The 22,720-nt window shown below is 43.6% G+C and overlaps 2 protein-coding genes across 4 annotated transcripts in view; one reads left to right on the plus strand and one right to left on the minus strand.

Annotated features, from left to right (window-relative positions):
* Positions 1 to 22,720, minus strand: part of rab12 (RAB12, member RAS oncogene family) — a 376,582-nt gene that overhangs the window by 41,130 nt on the left and 312,732 nt on the right. The gene's annotated exons all lie outside the window — the stretch shown is intronic.
* Positions 18,368 to 22,720, plus strand: part of LOC122548878 (microtubule cross-linking factor 1) — a 208,133-nt gene continuing 203,780 nt past the window's right edge. For 2 of the 3 annotated variants that reach the window (XM_043687776.1, XM_043687777.1), the window contains exon 1: positions 18,371 to 19,896. In XM_043687776.1, the coding sequence (XP_043543711.1) occupies positions 18,928 to 19,896 (969 nt within the window). In that variant the 5' untranslated portion in view covers positions 18,371 to 18,927. Of the gene's footprint in view, positions 19,897 to 22,720 lie in introns of all 3 variants that reach the window. The other variant, XM_043687778.1, reaches the window with a different exon arrangement.

A 22,720-nucleotide genomic window follows, 5' to 3' on the forward strand; every position in this document is an offset into this window, starting at 1 on the left:
AAGGGTAGGAGAAGTGAGACCCTTCAGCGTGCAACATCAAATTTGAACTTATGAAAAATCTTGCTAATCTGGCGACATAGTTCTGGATGCCTTATCATTGAGCACATTCACATTCTGTGCCCCCACTGAGACTAAGCATTGTACCAAAGTTAATGCAGACATTATGTAAATATTCAAACTAAGAAACACTTCAGACAGCTTTTGGTAATCTCCACCCATTACTATTGTAGCCATATAGTGGCAGCTAACCTCTTGGGTCTAAAACTGTGTCCTCAAGGAATACAGCCATTCCTGTAACTGCCCCAATAGTAAACTAGAATTCAAGGGCAATGTACCAGGCATTAATCCTATGCTATTTTAACTCCTGTTCCTAACTACAGTTTCTCTAGCCAAAGCAAATGGGGTTAACAAAAGATTCTATAAACTGACTCGGTGAAGTTGTCACCGTGACCCCAAAACAGTGTTCTTTGGTGAAAGAAGTGAACAACAGGAGGCTCTTTGACATTTGCATTGAGAGCGGAAAATGGGAGGCTCAAGGTTTTGTTCTGGGGTCAGGGAGAACACTGTGTGGTGTCAGTGCTCCTGGGCCAAGAGGAGCTGTTAAATACTTTTACAAAAAGACAAAAAAATTGGCTCGACCTCTTCAAATTGCAATTCTGCTTGTACCGAGTAAACCTGTGGTGAATGGGGTCAGAGACAACTTTCCAGTGTCTTGAAGCGAATCCAATACAAAAGAAGATGGTCATCACCTTCAAAGACCAGTCATCACACCATGGGTTGTCCTCCAGGAAGCTTTTTCATCAATGGCCTTATCTCATAATGTTAGCAGTTAGGTTGTTTGTGAACAATTCCAGTGTCCAGTTCTATTTCCAGCCTCTCCAATAACACAGCTGTCTGTATCAGCTCCAGGAGATATTAGTCAACATCAAGTTTAAAAATTGATGGATAGTTCTTGCCCAGATAGACTCACCCACACAATAGACTCAGAACGCAATATGGTTCAATTTTTCTTGACCAATGGCTTTTCCATTGAACTCAATATCCAGCATCTTCCATGGCCACACTTTGGCTCCAGTGTGCATGGTCTACAGGAACTCACCATATACACAGCCTCTCCAGGGTTTCTTGCTCACCCTTCCTGAAGGTTATCATGGGGCATCAAAAGAACTCTTGAAGAAATTACTGGGAAAGCGTGTATAAATAATGGGCATATGATGTGTGCTATCATTTTGTTATAAAAATGAAGGTCTCTGTCTTAATCCACCTCCTGCTGAAACCCTCATCCATGCCTTTGTTACCTCAGGGCTAGACTAACTTCACTTCCTGTTTATCATATTCTACTCTTGTTAAACATGAGGTCATCTAAAAGTATGCTGCAAGTCTCCTAAATTGGACTAATTTCCATTCACGCATTTCCCCTAAATTTGTAAAACAACCTTAATACTCAGTGAAGGCAACGTCTTGATGTTAAAATGTATTGAATAAAGGAATCAAGCTGAAAGAAGACAAAGACTTTGGATGGATTATCTCCATATATTTTAAAAAGGAATTTAGGAAAGAGAAAACAGAGACATAATGGCACATATTAGAAAAAAAAGGTATTTTCCAGAAGTCTGCCAGTTAACTAATATAATTCCTATAAATAACAAGGGGAACAGAATGTACTTATAACATTAAAGATTAGTCAGTTTTGTTCTATTAATTCATGAATTGTGGCATCGCTGTCTAGGCCAGTATTTATTGCCTATCCCAGTGGGCAATTAAGAGTCAACCACATTGCTATGGGTCTGGAGTCACATGAAGACCAGACCAGGTAAGGATGGCAGTTTCCTTCACTAAAGGACATGAGTGAATCAAATGGGTTTTTCTGACAATCGTTTCTTGATCTTCATCAGACCTTGAATTCCAGGTTTTCATTCAATTCAAATTCCATCATCTGTCATGGCAAGATTCGAACCCCGGTCCACAGAACATTATCGGATTAACAGTTCATCAATAAAACCACTTGGCTAGCGCCTCCCCAATCTACATCCCTAGACCCAACTCCTCAGTTTGTTATGAGGGCTTCATATTTAAATTTTTTTGTGGACTTGAATTTAAAGGAGTATGGGGATACCTGAATTTTAAAGATTATGGAAATTCCTGAATTTTAAAGGATTATGGAGATTCCTAAATGTTGTTTTTAGAAGTCAATGAAAAGGCATTGGGCTCAATCTTACCTTTCATGGCAAAGTCCAAGTAGGGTTGAATTTCTCGGAGGGAATTACCTCCATTCCAACTAACAGTCCTGTGGCTGACAGCTTCAACTCCCCGTCCCACTCCACCAAGGACATATAAGTTCTGGGCCTCCTCCACCACCAAATCCAAGCCACCTGATGTCTGGAGGAAGAACGCCTCATTTCCTGCCTAGGGACCCGCAACTGCACGGGATCAATGTCGATTTCACCAGTTTCCTCATCTTCTCTCCCCTCACCTGATCCCAGATCCAAACTTCCAACTCAGCACCACCCTCATGAACTGTCCTACAGTCCATCTTCCTTCCCAACTATCCGCTCCACCCTCCGCTCTGACCTATCACTTTCCTAGCTAACTTAACCCCAACCCCAACCCCCTGCCATTTATCTCTCAGCCTCCATGGGCTCCCCCCACATTCCTGATGGAAGGCTTATGCCTGAAACTTTGATTCTCCTGCTCCTTGGATGCTGCCTGACCTGCTATGTTTTTCCAGTGCCACACTTTTTGACTCTGATCTCAAGCATCTGCAATCCTCACTTTCTCCACTGCAATGGTCCCAGCCATCAGACACTGCACAATGGACCTCTGAGCCATAGTCAAGACGATAGGAAGGCATGGGTCCTTGACTCCAAACCAGGTGCCTTTTCCCACAAGGAAACAGATAGAGGAGGAACCACCCACATGCCCCTTGGTAGTGATGGGTGGGCAGACCAGCTCTACCCTGTATGTCCCCCTGCAACCCTTAGAAATGCAGACTGTGGAAGGTCAACTTGCCTCTGGCAAGAAGACTCTCAAATGTCTGCAATGTCCAGACACAATGCCTACTCCCCCATTGGAGATGCCCAGAAGGGCAGGTCCAAGAAGCTCCACCCACTCCCTGTGGAACTCAGACACAGTGGGATGGAGAGGAAGAGGAAAACGTACTGAAGGCACTTTGGTGGCACAGGGAACAGTTGTTTGTAAATAATTGACAAAGACCTCAGAAATGCTTGTGTTTCCACCATTCATGTGTTTGTTAGTGTCTGTCTGTGTAGAACCAAAAAGTATTGTTACGGCCTCACACATCGATTCGTAAACACCAGCGAGACCCAATGCATGGGGTCCTCAATGATTATTAACTGCATTGTATGGGAGCAAGGGGTCCGATGCATGGACATGGCATTGGGCCATGCTGACAACTTGGGCACACTTCATTTAACATGCCAACTGTTCAGTTGGCCGTGGTTCTTAGTGAGTTCCCCACCAGTGGCTGTGTCAGGGATGTTCATCGTACAGGAATGGTTGATACTATAGAATGGTTAGACATCTTGCATGGCAATGTCGCAAACAGTGCACAGGTCTCTGATTAATACTCTTCTGCTTTAACAGCCAAACACAATTTTCAGATAACACTAACTTGAAGGGATGCTCATGTTGAGAGTACTCAGTACTGAGGATGGCTCCAACAAATTACGGAGGCCATTAATATCTCTGCAGAATCAATACATTATTTGCAAATGGAATTTCACAAAGATAAATGGGGTTCATTTTGGTAAGAACCATAAGGATGCCAATTATCACTGGAAAGGTGGAAGTATAGATTGGGTAGAGGAACAACACAAACATCAAACATCATGTTAGCAAGGCCATAAAGGAAACCATGCCAAGAACTAGCAGAAAGGAAATCCAATCAGAAAATAAGTCTCTTGCAAATTTGCTCAGTCACTGACCTCCAGCAGAAACAAGCAAAAAAAAGACTTTTGGTCTATTAAGCAGGTCTCACTCTGGGATCTGACATGTCCAGCATTACCATCAACCAGTATCATAACAGGTGTATTACAGAGTACCCAGGAACTTGAGCTGCTCCTTCAATATGTCAATAGTATATTCAATTAGAACTCCATGGGAGAAATGCATTTCATTATATTTGAATTCAAATGATGTTCTGAGTTACCACGTCGGTATCATGTGCCATAGCTGTGCAGATCTTGATTCCCAAAGGAGCCTTGCTAAAATGTAGACCTTATGGCAGTTTCCGAGGAAGCTTTCATTAACTAGCAGAATGTGATGATGGTTGCGTACAAGCTGAATATCTTTTGTTATTCACAAAATGAACCACAGACTCTAAATTGATTGGCAGCTTGATTTAAAGATTGCAAAATGCTGAAGGCTTCAACTTGTTCCATACATCATTTGGAACCAAATCTGTCCCTAGCCTCTCACAGAGAGGTTAGTGTATAGGTTTTCTGTTAGACATTGATCACCTCTGTGCCTAACAAAAGGCATTGCTTTCTCCAATATTTCAAAATATTGGAATGTATGAAGGTGGATAAATCTCCTGGCCCTGACCAGGTATATCCAAGAACACTGCAAGAGGCTTGAGAAGAAATTGCAGAGGCCCTGACTGATATTTTTGCATCATCATTAGCCATGAGTGAGGTCCCGGAAAACTGGAGGGTAGCGAATGTTATGCCTTTATCCAAGAAGAGCTGCAAAGAAAAGCCTGGGAACTATGGGAGTGTTGCTGAACAAAGAGACCTTGGAGTGCAGGTTCATAGCTCCTTGAAAGTAGAGTCACGGGTAGATAGGATAGTGAAGAAGGCATTTGGTATGCTTTCCTTTATTGGTCAGAGCATTGAGTACAGGAGTTGGGAGGTCATGCTGCGGCTGTACAAGACATTGGTTAGGCCACTGTTGGAATATTGCATGCAATTCCGAACTCCTTCCTATTGGAAGGATGTTGTGAAACTTGAAATGGTTCAGAAAAGATTTACAAGGATGTTGCCAGGATTGGAGGATTTGAGCTGTAAGGAGAGGCTGAATAGACAAGGGCTATTTTCCCTGGATCGTCAGAGGCTGGTGGGAGGGTGACTTTATAGAGGTTTATATAATTGTGAGGGGCATGGATAGGATAAATAGGTATTTTCCCTGGAGTGGGGGAGTCCAGAACTAGAGGGCATAGGTTTAGGGTGAGAGGGGAAAGATATAAAAGGGACTAAAGGGACAAGTTTTTCACACAGAGAGTGGTACGTGTATCGAATGAGCTGCCAGAGGAAGTGGTGGAGGCTGGTACAATTACAGCATTTAAAAGCATCTGGGTGGGTATATGAATAGGAAGGGTTTAGAAGGATATGGGCCAAGTGCTGGCAAATGGGACTAGATTCGGTTATGATATCTGGTTGGCATGGACGAGTTGGACCGAAGGGTCTGCTTCTGTGCTGTACATCTCTATGACTCTATAGACCAGTAAGCCCAACATTTGTGCTAGTTAATTTACTAGAGAAGATTCTGAGATAAGATACACACGCATTTGGAAAGACAGGGTTTGATTAGGAATAGTCAGCATGGCTTTGTGTGTGGAAGATCATGCCTTACAAATTTGTTAGAGTTCTTTGATGAAGTGACCAGGAAGGTTGATGAGGGCAGGGCAGTAGACATAGCCTATATGGATTTCAGTAAGGCCTCTGATAAGTATCCACATGGTAGGCTGCTCTGATAGGTTAGATCACATGGAATCCAGGGGGAGCTACAAATTGGATACACAATTGAATTGATGGTAGGAAGAGAGGGTAATAGTGGAAGGATGCTTGTCAGACTAGAGGCTTGTGTCTAGTGGAGTGCCTCAGGGGTCGGTGCTGGGCCTATTGCTGTTTGTTATCTACATCAGTGATTTGGATAAGAATGTACAAGGCATGATTAGTAAGTTTGAAGATGACGCTAAAATAGGTGGTATTGTCGACAATGAGGAAGGCTATCGGAAATTGCAGCTGGACCTTGATCAGCTGGGGAAGTGGGTCAAGAAATGGCAAATGGAATTTAATATAGATAAGTGTGAAGTCTTGCATTTTGGAAAGTCAAATCAAGGTAGGAGTTTCATGGTGAATGGTCTTAGTGGAGCAGAGGGACCTTGGAGTTCAGGTGCACTGTTCTCTGAAAGTGGAGTCACAGGTAGACAGAATAGTGCAGAAGGCTTTTGGCACACTGGCCTTCATCCATCAGGACACTGAGTATAGAAATTGGGAAGTAATGTTGCAGTTGTACAGGACGTTGGTGAGATTACACTTGGAGTATTGTGTTCAGTTTTGGTCACTTTGCGATAGGAATGATGTTATTCAACTGGAAAGAGTGCAGTGGAAATTTACAAGGATGTTGCCAGGACTCAATGTTCTGAGTTATCGGGAGATGTTGGGCAAGCTAGGGCATTTTTCTTTAGAGACTGAGGGGTCCTTATAGAAGTGTATAAGATCATGAGAGACTCCAGAATAGGTGGGAAACAGGAAAGTTTCTCTCTGTCTGGCAAAATCTGCTGACCTACAGTCTCCATTTGGACAGGAAAACACCGACTATTCAACTACAAGAGCAATCACAACTGCTGACTTTGACTTCAGATTTCAATGCCTTGACTGCAAAGAGAAATTCAAAGAAGCATCAGTTCCACAATGATCTGAGAGACTGACCGTACTTTGATTGCCTTTGTATATGTATGTTCAGCTAGTAACTGTATCAGGGCAGCTTGACAACTACAGTGGTAATTTTGCAGTAAAATAAACTATCTTGTTTAAACTACAACTTTGTTCCTGTATATTTTTAAATTGAATCTCTTGCAAATTAAAAGCAGACTACATGACAAGACAGAAATCCTTGGCTTATAATCACTTTGAGATGTGACCATTGGAGTGCCACAAGGATTGGTGCTGGGTCCTCTACTTCTCATTATTTATGTAAATGATTTAAATGTGAGCATAAGAGGTACAGTTAGTAAGTTTGCAGATGACACCAAAATTGGAGGTGTAGTGGACAGCGAAGAAGGTTACCTCAGATTACAACGGGATCTTGATCAGATGGGCCAATGGGCTGAGAAGTGGCAGATGGAGTTTAATTTAGATAAATGTGAAGTGCTGCATTTTGGGAAAGCAAATCTTAGCAGGACTTAGCAGGAGTTATACACTTAATGGTAAGGTCCTAGGGAGTGTAGCTGAACAAAGAGACCCAAGAGTGCAGGTTCATAGCTCCTTGAAAGTGGAGTCACAGGTAGATAGGATAGTGAAGAAGGCGTTTGGTATGCTTTCCTTTATTGGCCAGAGTATTGAGTACAGGAGTTGGGAGGTCATGTTGCGACTGTACAGGATACTGGTTAGGCCACTGTTGGAATATTGCGTGCAGTTCTGGTCTCCATCCTATCGAAAAGATATTGTGAAACTTGAAAAGGTTCAGAAAAGATTTACAAGGATGTTGCCAGGGTAGGTGGATTTGAGCTATAGGGAGAGATTGACTAGGCTGGGACTCTTTTCCCTGGAGCATCGGAGACTAAGGGGTGACCTTATAGAGATTTATAAAATCATGAGGGGCATGGTTAGGATAAATAGACAAAGTCTTTTCCCTGGGTAGGGGAGTCCAGAACTAGAGGGCATAGGTTTAGGGTGAGAGGGGAAAGATATAAAAGAGACCTAAGGGGCAACTTTTTCACACAAAAGGTAGTACGTATATGGAATGAGCTGCCAGAGGAAGTGGTGGAGGCTAGTATAATTGCAACGTTTAAAAGGCATCTGGATGGGTATATGAATAGGAAGGGGTTGAAGGTTATGGGCCAGGTGTTGGCAGGTGGGACTAGATTGCCATGGTCGGCATGGACGGGTTGGACCGAAGGGTCTGTTTCCTTGCTGTACATCTCTATGACTCTATGACTCTTTTATGTGGTTGTGATAATAACTACCTGTAGAACTGTATTCAAAGTTATGATACATACCCCTAGCAGACAAAGCACAATAGCAGGATAGTAAATTCTTACAGTTAAATTGGGGTGACAAAAGTTGAAACAATTTTGTTTCACAGAGCTGTTATCAACATGTCCATTTTTTATTTCACCTCTTCCCTCACTTGGTTTTCCCTCTTCACTTACTCACAGATTAATTCCTGATTTGTTCACAAGCTGCTGGACCGACACATGGTATGGTAAATACAAGAATATTTACGAATATCACATAGAGTCATAGATTTTTACAGCATGGCCCATCATGCCCACGCCTGTCATCAAACGCTTACCTACTCAAATCCCATTTCCTAGTATTTGGACTGTGGCCTTGTATACCATAATTTCTGATGAATTCATCTACTTCATAAATGTTGTGATGGTTCCCTTCTTTACCACCATCTCTTTCAGGTAGTGAGTTCCAGATAACCACCACACTCTAGGTGAAACATAAAAACATAAATTTGGAAACATATCCCCTTTAAACTTCCTGCCCCTTACCCTAAATCTATACCCCTCCCATTACTGACAAATCCACAAAGGGGAAAAGATCAGATGCCGTGAATCCATATCTCTGATTTGTACAATCAAACCTTCATGATACCTCCAACCAATGCTATAACTTTTAGTGGAAGAAGTCATCAACTGGTCAGAAGGTCAATGTGGAAAGAATCTCTTGGGTGTGTGGGATCATACATAATGTCACATCAGGGTTTGATAGATCAATCCCATTGCAGTAATGCATAGGAATGGTTTTCACACAATTTAATGCTCATCTGTTACCTGATCATGATGTGTATCCAGGATGAGTCTTAAGACAGAAGTGTTTTACACATGTTTCTGCTGGGCCATTGTGAGCAATTAGTTCAGTGTTCTTTTATCATCACAACCTTCTTTTCAATGGTGAACCAAACCTTTAACAGCAGCTATACCACTCTACTTTGCTCTCCCCTGCCTCATATACTAGTTATTTAAAGTATTGAGTTGGGGTCCATTGCTAAATTTTGTTCTGACCATGCATTTAATGTAAGTCTATTATGAAATTGTATGGCAATAATTATAAAATCCAATCACACAGTGGCTGTAAAACTGAAGCAACAATATAGCAATAGCCATTGATCATCGAAAAGAAATCTGATTGTAATCAAATGACACATGCACAGTCGAATGTCACTGCAGTGTGAAATTCTTCCAGGAGTTCAGACTATGACCCTAAAAGGATACAAAGGGCCTCAAAACGTACTGAGTGTTTATATTGGAAAGTAAACAGTTAAGATGTAATTTTTCATTGTAGTAAATTCTACAATCAAAGCACACGTGCGCAAGTGTAGTAATAAAACTGTTTTAGATTCTTAGAGTTTTAAATCTACTTTTTGCATGGAGCTGTCTTAGCTGAACCACAATTGTCAAATATCACCAAGTCCAAAGCAGAATTTAATACAGGTTATTCTGCTATAACGTGTGCTTTGTTAACACGAATTCGCTGTAACGCAATTGATGGATTGGGGTCACTGTTTCTAAAGTATGAACTTTTAAAATGTGTGTTGGCTGTAACAGGATTACATTGCCAACACTTTAAGTGCTGTTTCTGAAGCGCGATTTTTCCATAATGCAAGGTTGCGCAAGAACACAACTGTGATGTGAACGAAGAACTATCTTTAAATTAATTCGAAAAAAACTAAACTCAGGGAGACTAGTTAGATACTTGTGTACTCTCATCTTTCAGTTGCACCTCCTCCTGGCTCTTCATATCAAGTTCCTGTCAGGTTTTGCAGCTGGTTTGGCATTTTGAGTGTAAACTAAATAAAGTTTACTGCAAAATGTCTCAGAAAGAAGAAACAAAATTTACAAACCTTGAAAACTCTGGCATGGCATTTGGACAGTGGTTTCTGCTGTCAAACCGTGATTGTGGCGGCAGCCCATGTGTGCGCACATATCTCTGGGACAAGTTGCAATATTTTAGTGAGACTGTTTTCGAAGTGCTGAGGTAGTATGAAGTGCAGGTAGATCATGGCATCAAGAAGCGTGTATCTCTGATTTGACACCCATGATGTCCTCTGGAGCTTAATGCCCCTTCTGTAAATAAAAGCAGCAGTAAGAATAGCCCCCTGAGCCCAATTAGCCCTGATAGAAGAAATCATCAACTACAGTTTAGTTGCTGGATAATTACTTGTGGTGATTGTTTTGATTCTGCAAGGGTTTGGCACTCTGCAGAGTTGTTTAAAGTTCCAAACATCGACAGGGAATGTTGTGGAAGGTGCTGAAAGAGACTTTGCAGACTTCAAGGAGAAATCAGCTGCTCCCAGGCATGAGTGCACTACTAGACATTTCCATGCAACATGACTTGGGGATTGAGAGACCACACATGAGAGGAAAAGCTCTTAATCAAGGGAGGAGGTCCTGGAGAAAAGGACAATGAGTAGTTGGTGCTATTCAGCATACTCAGAGAGAATTCTGCCTGAACAGCAGCAAGGAACAGAATAGACGGGATTCTTATAAAGTAGAGACAAATTTGGAGGCAAGAGTGCCCATTGGAATATGGTCATAGCAAATTTGGAGCAGAAGCGCACCAGTTGGTGTATTCCACCATTCAATGTCTGTGTTTCAAATTCCATGTTCCCCACCTCACCCCGATTTCCCTGATTAACAGGAATGTATCCACCATTACCAATGACCTTGCCTCTTCTGGGGCAGAGAATTTCAGAGTCACACAACTTTCTGAGAAAAACATATTTCACTCACCACTGTGCTGAAAGGACAACCCCTAATTTGAAAACAGTGCCTCCCAATCCATTAGGACTGGCCCAGATCAATTAGTAGTGCTGCTGGCCAGTCACACTTGGTGGAAAATTTAGATATCATCCACCCAAAGTACATTCTGAGCCATTGCCACCCTCAGTGCTTCCTCCAACATGGAGTCAAGGGAGGACAGTCAATGGTGATTAGGTGGGAAGTTTCCTTGCCTGTGTTTGACCTGGTGCCATGGTCAATGTTGAGGACTCCCAGTGCATCTCCTGCTCCACTATGTGCCACCTCAGCTGGCAAGACTCACATTGCTGTGAGCCTGGAGTCACATTCAGGCCAGAACAGGTAAGGATGGCAGATTTTATTCCCCGAAAGACGTCAGTGAACCAGATGGATTTTTCTTGACATTTAACAACAGTTTCATCATCATCATTAATACCAGATTCATTATTGAATTCAATTTTCATCATCTGCTATGGTGGGATTCAGATCCAGGTCCACAGAACATACCCTGGTGTCTGGATTAAGAGTCCAGCAACTTTGGCACTCGGCCATCGCCACCTCTCTACATGAATGGCAAAATGGTTGACTGTCTTGGTCCTGCCTTTTCAGGATAGTGGATTTGAGAAGTTGACAGCTACCTTCTGGTACAGAGCAAATGAAATCTGTTAAAGTTCTTCCAGAAGACAGCTAAGTATTGATGTGGGGTCCATTGACAGAATAGTGACAGCATTCTGGTGACAGGTTGGGCTGGTGGAGGGAAAACAAAAGTGCTCCCTATAAAGCAACCAAGTTGGATCTGCTGCAATTAAAGCTTACCAACTGTGGCCATTACATCTTTTTGTTTGAGGTGCAAGTTTTCAGAGCTACCTCTCCTGATGTGGATCTTCTCATTGGGCCTCCCAATTGCAGAATCCATTTGCCATCCTGTATTGGCTGTGGCTCCCACACACCGTTTCTTAATTTGCTACTTCATTGTAAATGCTTTCTGGAGTTCGATTTTCCTAGCTACTCAACCAGATGTGGATGGTGGGATGATGATAGCAATCTGGACAGCCAAACTAATGCACTGGAAACGTGAGCTCAAATTTCACCACAGTAGCTAGGAGAATTTCAAATCAAGAACTAAGTCAATTCTCATTAACAATTCTTTTTTATTCTCTCATGGAACGTGGGCATCACTGGCTGCGCCAGCATTTACTTCCCATCTCTAATTGCCCTTCAGAAGGTGGTGGTGAGCTGTCGCTTTGAACTGTGGCAGTCTATTTGATGTATGTACACCTGTAATGCCCTTAGGGAGGGAGTTCCAGGATTTTGATCCAGCGACAGTAAAGGAATGGGCATATATTTCCAAGTCAGGATGGTGAGTGGCTTGGAGGAGAACTTGCAAGTGGTGGTGTTTCAATGTATCTGCTGCCCTTGTCCTTCTAGAGGTGGTTGTCATGTGGCCTTTGTGAATTTCCATGGTGCATGGATAGCACATCCTTCTTCTACTGAGTGTTGATGGTTGAGAGAGTGGATCATTAACCTTGACTGAAATATACAACGGGGCTCAGCAGTAGCTTCAGCCTGTTCCTGTTTTCATCACTAGAGAAATGTCCATATACAACAAGGATTAAATTCTTAATGACATCTTCTGAGCAATCTTTATCAGGAAGCCTTCCGATCACTATTCTGAAATGACTAGGGTTCATCTTCTGAACTTATATCTCATGTGTACGGAATTCCCTCCCTAACAGAAAAGTGGACTACCTACAGAACATTGACTGCTATAGTTCAAATCAGAAACTCATCATTACCTACTCAAGGGCAACTAGATACAGCCAATAAAATGCTGGCCCACCCAGTGACACCCATGTCCTATAAATTAGCAAAAATAGTTTCTGTTGACCATTTGACTTATTTTGTTACAGTGCCTCACTCACCAGGGTTCTAACCTGATTTAATGTTTTGTTCCAAATGGAGCAGCTCAGGGACTGAATTGTTGGTGGCTATGAGGTTGACCACAAAGATGAACTTTTGTTTACCAGTTTCCTTTCAAGCTGGAGTTGGGAATATTTTCGACAGCTTGCCATGTACTGTCATATCTACATATACTTCTTCAGCAACAGCAAACTATATTTCATTTTTTTCTTGTTTGAGAGAAGCCAGGGAGATATGTAGGAACGTAGAAAATAGGAGCAGGAGTAGGCCATTCAGCCCGTTGAGCCTGCTGTACTATTCAATATGATCATCGCTGATCATTACCACCTTGCTTTTCCCACTTGTCCCCTCTGGCCCCAAGTGCTATATCCAATTCTTTCTTGAAATCGTACAATGTTTTGGCTTTGATTGCTTTCTGTGGTAGCAAATTCCATAGGCTCACCACACTCTCGGTGAAATAATTTCTGCTCATCTCAGTCCTAAGTAGTTGTCCCCACACCCTTGCACCATAATCCGCCTTCCTGTTTTTGCTACCAAATTGGATAACCTCCCGTTTATCCACATTAAAATGCATCTGCCATGCATTTGTCCACTTACTCAGCTTGTCCAAATCACACTGAAATATCCTCCTTTTGGCTCACTCTCCCACCAAGCATTGTGTCATCTGTAAATCTGGAGATATTACATTTAATTCCAAGATCTAAATATAGTTACACTAGCACCATAGGCTTCTCTCACAATACAAGGTGTTGTTGCCCTCATGCAATTTTCCCACCCAAAATATACCTTATTCATTAAACTTGTAAACAATATCACAAAAGATTTCAGCAAATTCTTACAGAATTTGCAATAGTATTCAACTTCTCTCCATGCAGCATGTTCCACTCAATACAATTGTGCACGAGGCTTAATATTTGCAAAATACCTTTCACATCAAGTATACAGACCAAGGAAAAAAGCTTTCCAAAGTGGAAAACACAAAAAGTGCAATCGAGATAAAAACTTTATCTATACATGTTCCATTCTGAAATGCCTCAATATATTTTCTACACCATAAGATTTATAGAAGCAGAATTAGGCCATTTAGCACATCAAGTTTGCTCTGCCATTCAATCATGGCTGATACGTTTTTCAACTGCCTTCTCACCCTAATCCTTGATGTCCTTACCAATCAAGAACCTATCTATCCCTGTCTTAAATACACTCAATGACTTGGCTTCCACAGCCCTCTGCAGCAATGAGTTCCTCAGATTCACCACCCTCTGGCTGAAGAAATTCCTCTTCATCTCAGTTGACCCTCAGTAAGGGGTTGCCCTTCACTCTGAGGCTGTGCCCTCAGGTCTTAGTCTATCCTTCTGGTGGAAACATCTTCTCCATGCCCAATCTATCCAGGCTTCTCAGTATTCTGAAAGTTTCAATCAGATCCCTCCTCATCCTTCTGAACTCCATCAAGTACAAACCTAGAGTCTTCAACTGCTCCTCATATGATAAATCCTTCATCCCTGGGATCATTCTTGTAAACCTCCTCTGGACCTCCTCCAAGGCCAGCACATCCATCCTTCGACACAGGGCCCAAAACAGCTCACAATATTCTAAATGTGGTCTGACCAGATTCTTAAACGGCCGTAACAGTACATCCCTGCTCTTGCATTCTAAAGATTCTGAATTAAAAGGTTCAGAAGTTTCTGGATTAAATTCCCACCCCAGGGCCTGAACAGTAAAATTAACACACATTCAGTTGGCACACAAATATTGAGAGATTGTTGTAGATGCTGCCTTTTGGACAAGAAGTTAAAACAAAGAGTCTGCCTTCCTGGTCTTCGGGGTATCATCAACATTGTCCTGCTATTTTGAAGAAGAACTAGGAAGTGCTTCCCAGTGTTCTGGCCAATATTTATCCCTCAACCAACATTGCCACTGGATTAGTTATTCAGAGTCCCAGACTAATGTTCTGGGAATATGGGTTTGAATCCCATAATATTACATTTGAATTCAATTTTAAAAATTCAAGAATTAAAACAGGTTGTATGATGGCAACCTAGTAGCGTTTGCCAATTTTCATTAAAACCCATCTGGCTCACTAATGTGTCTTGGGAAAGAACGTTTGCTGTCCTTACCTGGTCTGGCTTACATGTGACTTTAGACCCACAGCAATGTGGCTGACTCTTAACTGTCCTCTAGAATGGGTAAAAACAAGGACTGCAGATACTAGAAACCAGATTCTAGATTAGAGTGGTGCTGGAAAAGCACAGCAGTTCAGGCAGCATCCAAGGGGCAGGAAAATCGACGTTTCGGGCAAAAGCCCTTCATCAGGACTTTTGCCCGAAACGTCGATTTTCCTGCTCTTCGGATGCTGCCTGAATTGCTGTGCTTTTCCAGCACCACTCTAATCTAGAATCTGTCCTCTGAAATGGCCCAGCAATTTACTCAGTTCAAGAGGAATTGCAGATGGACAATAAATGCTAACTTAGCTAACAGTGCTCACATTCTGTGAACAGATATTTTATGAACGTGCTTATTACCACATTGTTCTTTGTAGGAACTTGCAATCTTCAAACTGTCTACTGTGCTTCCTATGCTACAACAGTAATCTCACTTCAAAGGTACTTAGGATGTAACATCACATTTCTAGTAATCCAGAGCCCTGACTTCCTGACTCTGGCACCAGTTCAAATCCCACCTTACTATCTCATGGCACTTAAGGTTCAATTAAGTAATAACACTAAATATAGAAATATTGAGGTCTACAGCACAGAAAAAGGCCCTTCAGCCCTTTGAGTATGTGCCTGTCAGAAACAAACCCATAACTCTCCCTTATGGGTTATCTTCAGGATTAAAAATGTAGAGTTTTGATTTCAAATTAAAGTGAGTTAGAGTTTGCCACTTTTTTTGCTGTACTATGGCCATATGTGCTTTACAACAATGCTTGAACACTTGACATATCTGAGAGGCTTCTCAAAGCAAGAAAATCCTGAAGTTGTTATGGAGATAGTTGCCTGAGGATGGAGGTGTCCTCCAACAGAAGCTGCTTGTTTTGTTTTTAAAGAATCAGTAAATAGAGGAAAGCTGACAAAACTAAAGACCTTAGTTAGTTACTTAACTTTAGAAAATGTATATTCTTGGATCTAGAGGTTGTATTGGTACCATTGATTTACAATTTACAAAGAACATTGCCTAGTATCTAGGGAGGCTATAGTTTTTAGGTAGTATTGCTAAAAAATATAGGCAGTGTGGCTCTTTCCTCATTGCACCTCCATGGCAACTGCCCAAACCTTTAGTGCTTATAGAATCACAGTGTGGGGATACAACCTGTTTTAATTCTTAAATTTTTAAAATTGAATTCAAATGTAATATTGTGGGATTCAAACCCATATTCCCAGAACATTAGTCTCGGACTCTGAATAACTAATCCAGTGGCAATGTTGGTTGAGGGATAAATATTGGCCAGAACGCTGGGAAGCACTTCCTAGTTCTTCTTCAAAATAGCAGGACAATGTTGATTTGGCCGATTGAGTCCACACCAAACGTCCAAAGAGTATTCCGCCCAGACCCATTCCCCTACCCTATCCTTGCATTTTCCATGGTTAAACCACCTACCCTGCACATCCCTGGATACCATGAGCAATTTAACATGGTCAATCCACCTAATCAGCACATTTTTGAACTGTGGGAGGAAACCAGAGCACCCAGAGGAATCTGCACAATGTGCAAACTCCCCACAGACAGTTGCCTGTGGATGGAATCGACTAGGCAAAAGTGAACACTGCAGATGCTGGAAATCAGAGTCTAGATTAGAGTGGTGCTGGAAAAGCACGGCAAGTCAGGCAGCAAATTCCTGATGAAGGGCTTTTGCCCAAAATGTCGATTTTCCTGCTCCTCGGATGGACTCAAACCCAGTTCCTGGCACTGTGAGTCAGCAGGATTAACCACTGAGCCACCTAAAGTCCTCGACCTTAGATTGTGTCAGACTCCAACACTCAGTTGAGGATGACTGCTTACATCGGAAAAGCAATGGATTTTGACCAGGTCAAAGAGCATCGTTCACTGATGATGATCCTCCAGGTACTATGGATGATAGCCACAATGTGTGGAACAGCATGGACAGCACAGGTTTCTGTATCATGCAACTGGCAGGCATGAACCTCAATCCCTCTGGGTTGTCTTTGCATTCATTGCGTGTGAACTCTACGTGTTGAGAAACTCAGCAGCAGGAGCATGAAAGGATTCAGCCTAACTGAGCATTGCAAAGCTGGCAATTATGTGGGTAATACTACCGGCATCACTTTGAAAGGGTGTGGTTTAATCATGCATCATGCCCCCCCCCCCCCCAGCTATTGTCAAGAGCTGTCAAATGTACCTCATTACATGGTTACAGTTGCCAACTCTTATTGAGGATGTTCCTGGGGACTGCATTGAATGATTTCCTGCTTTAAAGAAGAACTGAGTTATATCCAAGGTCGAGATTAGGTATACTCAAACCTGAGATGGGCAGGATTTTATATGGATGGAAGTGGGTACTGCAGATGCTGGAGATCAGTGGTGGAAAAGCACAGCAGGTCAGGCAGCATCCGAGGAGCAGGAGAATCGACGTTTCAGACATAAGATTCTGGAATAGTGGTGCTGGAAGAGCACATCAGTTCAGGCAGCATCCAAGGAGCTTCGAAATCGACGTTTCGGGCAAAAGCCCTTCATCAGGAATAAAGGCAGGAAGTGTCATATTGAATTCACAGCATCAAATTGATTTCTCTCACTGCAGAGGCTGCCAAATCTGCTACTTTTCACCATCACTTTCTATATTTCATTTATATTTCCAACATCCACAGTTCTTTGCGTGGTGAGGGAGCAGCGGTGAAGGAGGCCCAGGACCTCCATGTCCTCGGCAGAGTGGGAGGGGGAGTTGAAATGTTGGGCCACGGACCGGTGTGGTTGATTGGTGCGGGTGTCTCGGAGATGTTCCCTAAAGGGTTCAGCTAGTAGGCGTCCAGTCTCCCCAATGTAGAGGAGACCGCATTGGGAGCAACGGATACAATAAATGATATTAGTGGATGTGCAAGTAAAATTTTGATGGATGTGGAAGGCTCCGTTAGGGCCTTGAATTCTTTCCTGATGAAGGGCTTATGCCTGAAACGTGTTCTCCTGTTACTCGGATGCTGCCTGACCAGCTGTGCTTTTCCAGCACCACTCTAATCTAGGATTTTATACAGTACGCGATTCGAAGGTTATGGGGAAAAGATGGGAAAATGCAGCTGAGGATAATCAGATCAGCCCATGAGCTCAATGGATAGCGGAGTGAACTCGGTGGGTGGAATGGCTTACTGCTGCGATGGTCTTATGCATTTACATAGCGCTTATTCAGGACCACTGACCAACTCAAAAGCGCTATATGTCCAATGGAGTACTTTTGAATAGCTCTCGCCATTAAAACGTGGGGAACGAATCTGTCAGTTTGCAGGCAACAAACTCACACAAATGTGTCTTTGTGACCGTAATTGAGGGATACAAATTGGCCAGGATGAAAGAGAGCGTTCAAAAAAGATGGGGAAAAAACACAATTTATTTTTAAAATGTGATTTTGTTTTCTTCCCCTGGCGTGCAGATCGAAATGAATCAATCCTAGAATGACTGGCTATCCTTAATGATGGCTCACATCAAAAGGAACGATAGGCGACTGCCCTGCAGCAACAAACAAACATATTCAACATTCAATTACACGCATATAAACAGTAAGCGTTTTTTTTTGGGGGGGGGGGGGGGTTAGGTGTGCACGCACGCACAACGATGCAAGCTGCCGGCTGCATTTACTACATCAGATCTGGCTCTCGATGATTGCTTTACACTGAGGGGTCTGGCTTGAATAGACACGCATGCGTTCAGCTACCGGCGTTAGGCGAGGCTGCAGTTTTTTTTTAATTTTTCTCTGTCTTAATCAGGTCGGGAGCAGAGAAGGGGGGGAGAGATGAGAAAAAAGCCAGGTATGGTGGAAATCTAGCCCACAACAGAGCAAGGGAGAGATTTGCTTCATCAGAGAGAGAGAGAGATACAGTGCTCGGTGCAAATCGGAGAGGGCGAGGAAATGGTCATTCATTTCCATTTGCAAATGTCGAGGCTGGTGTGTGACGGGTTTTAAATACAATTGGATCCGGGCGGTCAGCCACACTTAAGGTGGTTGGGGAGGAGGAGGAGGAGGGGGGGAAGTGAAGAAGCACAATCGTTCAGGAAGGAGTGATGCTCAGAGAAGGGGAGAGAGGGGTAGCTGGTGTGTTTTTGCAAGGGACTGGAGGAGGAGTGCGGCGGGGATGGAGACGGTGAATGGGAGCCCTGAGATCAGGCAGCAGCAGCAGCAGTACGTGGAGAGAAAGCGGCTGAACAGAGCTCCGTCCCCGGCCAGACCCCTCAAGGATCTTCACTGCCGAGCGTCTGCTGCCAAGCTCTGCCTGCCCCCCAAACCCGGAGGGTTGGTGCTGCCTTCCTCGCCCACCCTCCCTCTCTCCAAGCCCCAGCTGCAGCCCACACACCAGCAGCAGCAGCAGCAGCTCCCGGGTCTGCTGCTGCCGCCCGCTCAGAGCCGCCTCTCCAGGAGGAGCGGGGTCCTGGGGGCGAAGGACAAAGCCTCGGCCGGGGGCAAAGCGGCCAAGTCTCCCTCGCTGTCCGCCCCCCACCCGGCCAAGAGGGTTTCCAGCTCCAAGGGGCACCCGGACAAGGGCAGGCATCACCATCACCAGCAGCAGCAGCAGGGAGGAGGGCAGCAGCAGCAGCAGCTCAGAAAAGCCAAGAAATGCCTCCTGATCGAGCCCAGCCCCGGGCTGTCAGCAGCAACAGCCCAGGCTCCATCCCCCTCTCCTCTGGCCAAGACCAGCCACACCGACAGCAGCTCAGACCTGTCCGACTGCGCTTCCGAGCCCCTCTCCGACGAGCAGCGCCCGCAAGCCGGGGAAATGACCACCACCAGCGACGCCGAGTCGGGCACCGGCTCCAGCGACGCGGAGAGCGGCAGGAGGTGCCGAGAGAGCCGGCAGCAGCAGCAGCAGCAGCAGGAGGCCGGGGCGCCCCTCGCTCCAGAGCAGCAGCAGCGCCGGTCCCCGGGTAAAGGCAGCCACCTTACCGATGGGGAACACGGACCCAAGGCCGGCAAAGCCAGGCAGGAGTCGAGGGCCGGCAACGCCTGCAGCCCGGCCACCGAGACTGTGGAAGGCGGTGGGAGGTCTCAGCACCAGGAGCTGCTCAGAGAGATCGAGGAACTCCGCTCGGAAAACGACTATCTTAAGGTGAGAGAGACAGAGACTGTTCAGACATTGCTCACAGCGCTGTCCCGCCACTAACATTACCTTCCTGTGTCTCTTTGCTAGATCATTTTTACCACCAAAATCCTCCCGTTTGTGATGGTATCCCCGTTTGATTATCTCTTCCGTGTCACCAAGGATAATTAACAGGTTTAATTATTTAATATGATTGTGTTTTGATATTTACTTCCTTCAGTGTTACACCTAACGTCCCCTTAATTATTTCCTCACTTCGATTTGAACATATGTTAAAATTCACGCAACACCAGGTTACAGTCCAACAGGTTTAATTGGAAGCACTAGCTTTCGGAGCGCCGCTACTTGAACATGGTTTTGATCTCATTCCGCTAATTGTTTTTAAGATTTATGGTCCCCAATGACAGTAGTTTTAAATATCGTCCCTTTACAAATGAAGATGTATGATGCCCAATTATGATCTTAAATGTAGTCATTTTAAAAAATTGAACATTTCTCTCGTGTATGATCCCCATCTGCAATTTAATTTTTTAAAAATAAAATATGATAAACGATTACTATCTTAAATTTAGTTGGAGATTCCCTCAGACGTGATTCCCAATTACAATTGTAAATTTCGTCACTTTTTTGTGTCGATATACACGATACACAGTCCCTTTTTTTTGGTCAAGAAGACTCATTTATTTGTGATAAGTTTGAACGGAATCCTCCTCATTATTTAACAATTATAAAGTTAAAAAAAAACACACAACACCAGGTTATAGTCCCAACAGGTTTATTTGGAAGCATTAGCTTTCAGAGCGCTGCTCCTTCATCAGGCACGATTATTGTTAGCGTGTTGTGTGACATCTGAAAAATACTTGTCAGGGGAATGTTTCTTATTGGGCTGAATGTATAGTTTGATGAGAAGTGGAGTTTGTGGGTAGAGTATTATGCTTTGCCGTGTCGCCTCTCCACACCAGCGCTTGTGTTTATTTTTAACATAGCTGGATCTGGTTTCAAACAGAGCCATGTATCCTGTCAGATTCGAAATGAGCCAACGGGAGATGTCTGACGGAGTGAGGGCTGGCTGGGAACTTCTGGTTGGATATCAGTTTTCTGACTCGCTTCTTAAAAGATAGCGGTTGCCGGATGGATAAATAATAGACGTTTTCGGGGTTTTTTTTGTGGGAAGGAGGGCCGTGAACCAAGGCTGTAGTTTTACATAATGAGCATTTTTTGAATGTTGGAATGACTGGTGAGACACGCAGGCACGCACACACGCACAAACCCTCATCTCAATGGGGCACCCGATGTGTGGACATTGCAAACTGTGAAATGGTCCCTCTCGGACTCATAGAGATGCACGGCACGGAAACAGACCTTTCGGTCTAATTCGACCATGCCGACCAGTCCCATTCACCAGCGTTTGGCCCATGACCTTGTAAGGGAAATCCTGATGAAGGGCTTTTGCCCGACTTTCCTGCTCCTGGGATGCTGACTAACCTGCTGTGCTTTTCCGGCACCACACTCTCGATCCATGACCTTTCCTATTCATAAACCCATCCAGATATTGTAAATGTTTTAAATGTAGTTGTACCAGCCTCCACCCCCTTCTTCTGGCAGCTCATTCTATACATACACCACCCTCTGCATGAAAAAAGTTACACCTTAGGTCCCATTTAAATCTTGCCCCTCTCACTTTAAACCGATGTCCTCTAGTTCTGGACTCCTCCAGCTTGAGGAAAAGACTGTGCCTATTCACCCTATTCATGCCCCTCATGACCTTATGAACTCCGACACTCCAGGGAAAATAGCACCAGCCTATTTAGCCTCTACCTCAGGTGTGCACGTTTTCATTGTGGACACTAGGAAAGTAGAGCATATAGATAGAGGCCTTATAATGAGCCAGATATTGCTGTCAAAGTAAAGGGTGAGACGGATGTTATGGTACTTATAGTTATTTGTACCCCAAGTTGTACAGCAAACATGCACCAGAAACTCAAAACTCCTAAAATGTTGGTGTTAGGACCGAACCCCTGTGTCAGTAACTTCACAGAAAGAAAAGCATCTCTCTCTGCCTCACTGAATTGCATTTTGCAACTTTATCAAAGAACCATAGAATCCCTACAGTGAGAAAACAGACGACTGCACCCAACAAGTCCACACTGACCCTCTGATAAGTAACCCACTCCCCTATTTACCCCTAACTAATGCTGTTACTCTTTATGACTCTAACTTACACATCCCTGAACACTATGGGCAAATTAGCTTGACCAATTCACCTGACCTGCACATCTTTGGATTGTGGGAGGAAACCAGAGCACCCGGAGGAAAACCATGCAGACACGGGGAGAATGTGCAAACGCCACACAGACAGTCACCCGAGGCTGGAATCGAAGCCTGGTCCCTGGTGCTGTGAGATAGCAGTGCTAACCATTGTGCCACCCCTTGTTAGAGCTCAGTTGGAGTATTGAATAGTGTGGGCACCACATTATAGGAAAGATATGAATGTTTTGGAGAGATGACAGAAGCGGATTACAAGAATTGTTCTAGGAATGAGAAACTTCAGTTATGAAGATTGATTAAAGCAGTTGGGTATGTTCTACTTGCACAGAAAAAGGCTGAGAAGAGATTTAATGTAGGTTTTCAAAATCTTGAGCAGCTAAGTATCATAGTTAGGGAGAATCTGTTCCTGATCGTAAAAAAGATTACGAATGAGAGAATGTAGATTTAAAGTGATTTTGTGAAAGGAGCAAATATGATATGAGAAATAACTTGTTCTTTCAGCAAATGGCTAAGGCCTTGAATGCATTACTTTGGAATTATGGTGGAGGTAGATTAAACTGAGGCA

Source organism: Chiloscyllium plagiosum, chromosome 4 (assembly GCF_004010195.1).
Source record: "Chiloscyllium plagiosum isolate BGI_BamShark_2017 chromosome 4, ASM401019v2, whole genome shotgun sequence".
In the NCBI taxonomy this organism is placed as follows: domain Eukaryota; kingdom Metazoa; phylum Chordata; class Chondrichthyes; order Orectolobiformes; family Hemiscylliidae; genus Chiloscyllium; species Chiloscyllium plagiosum.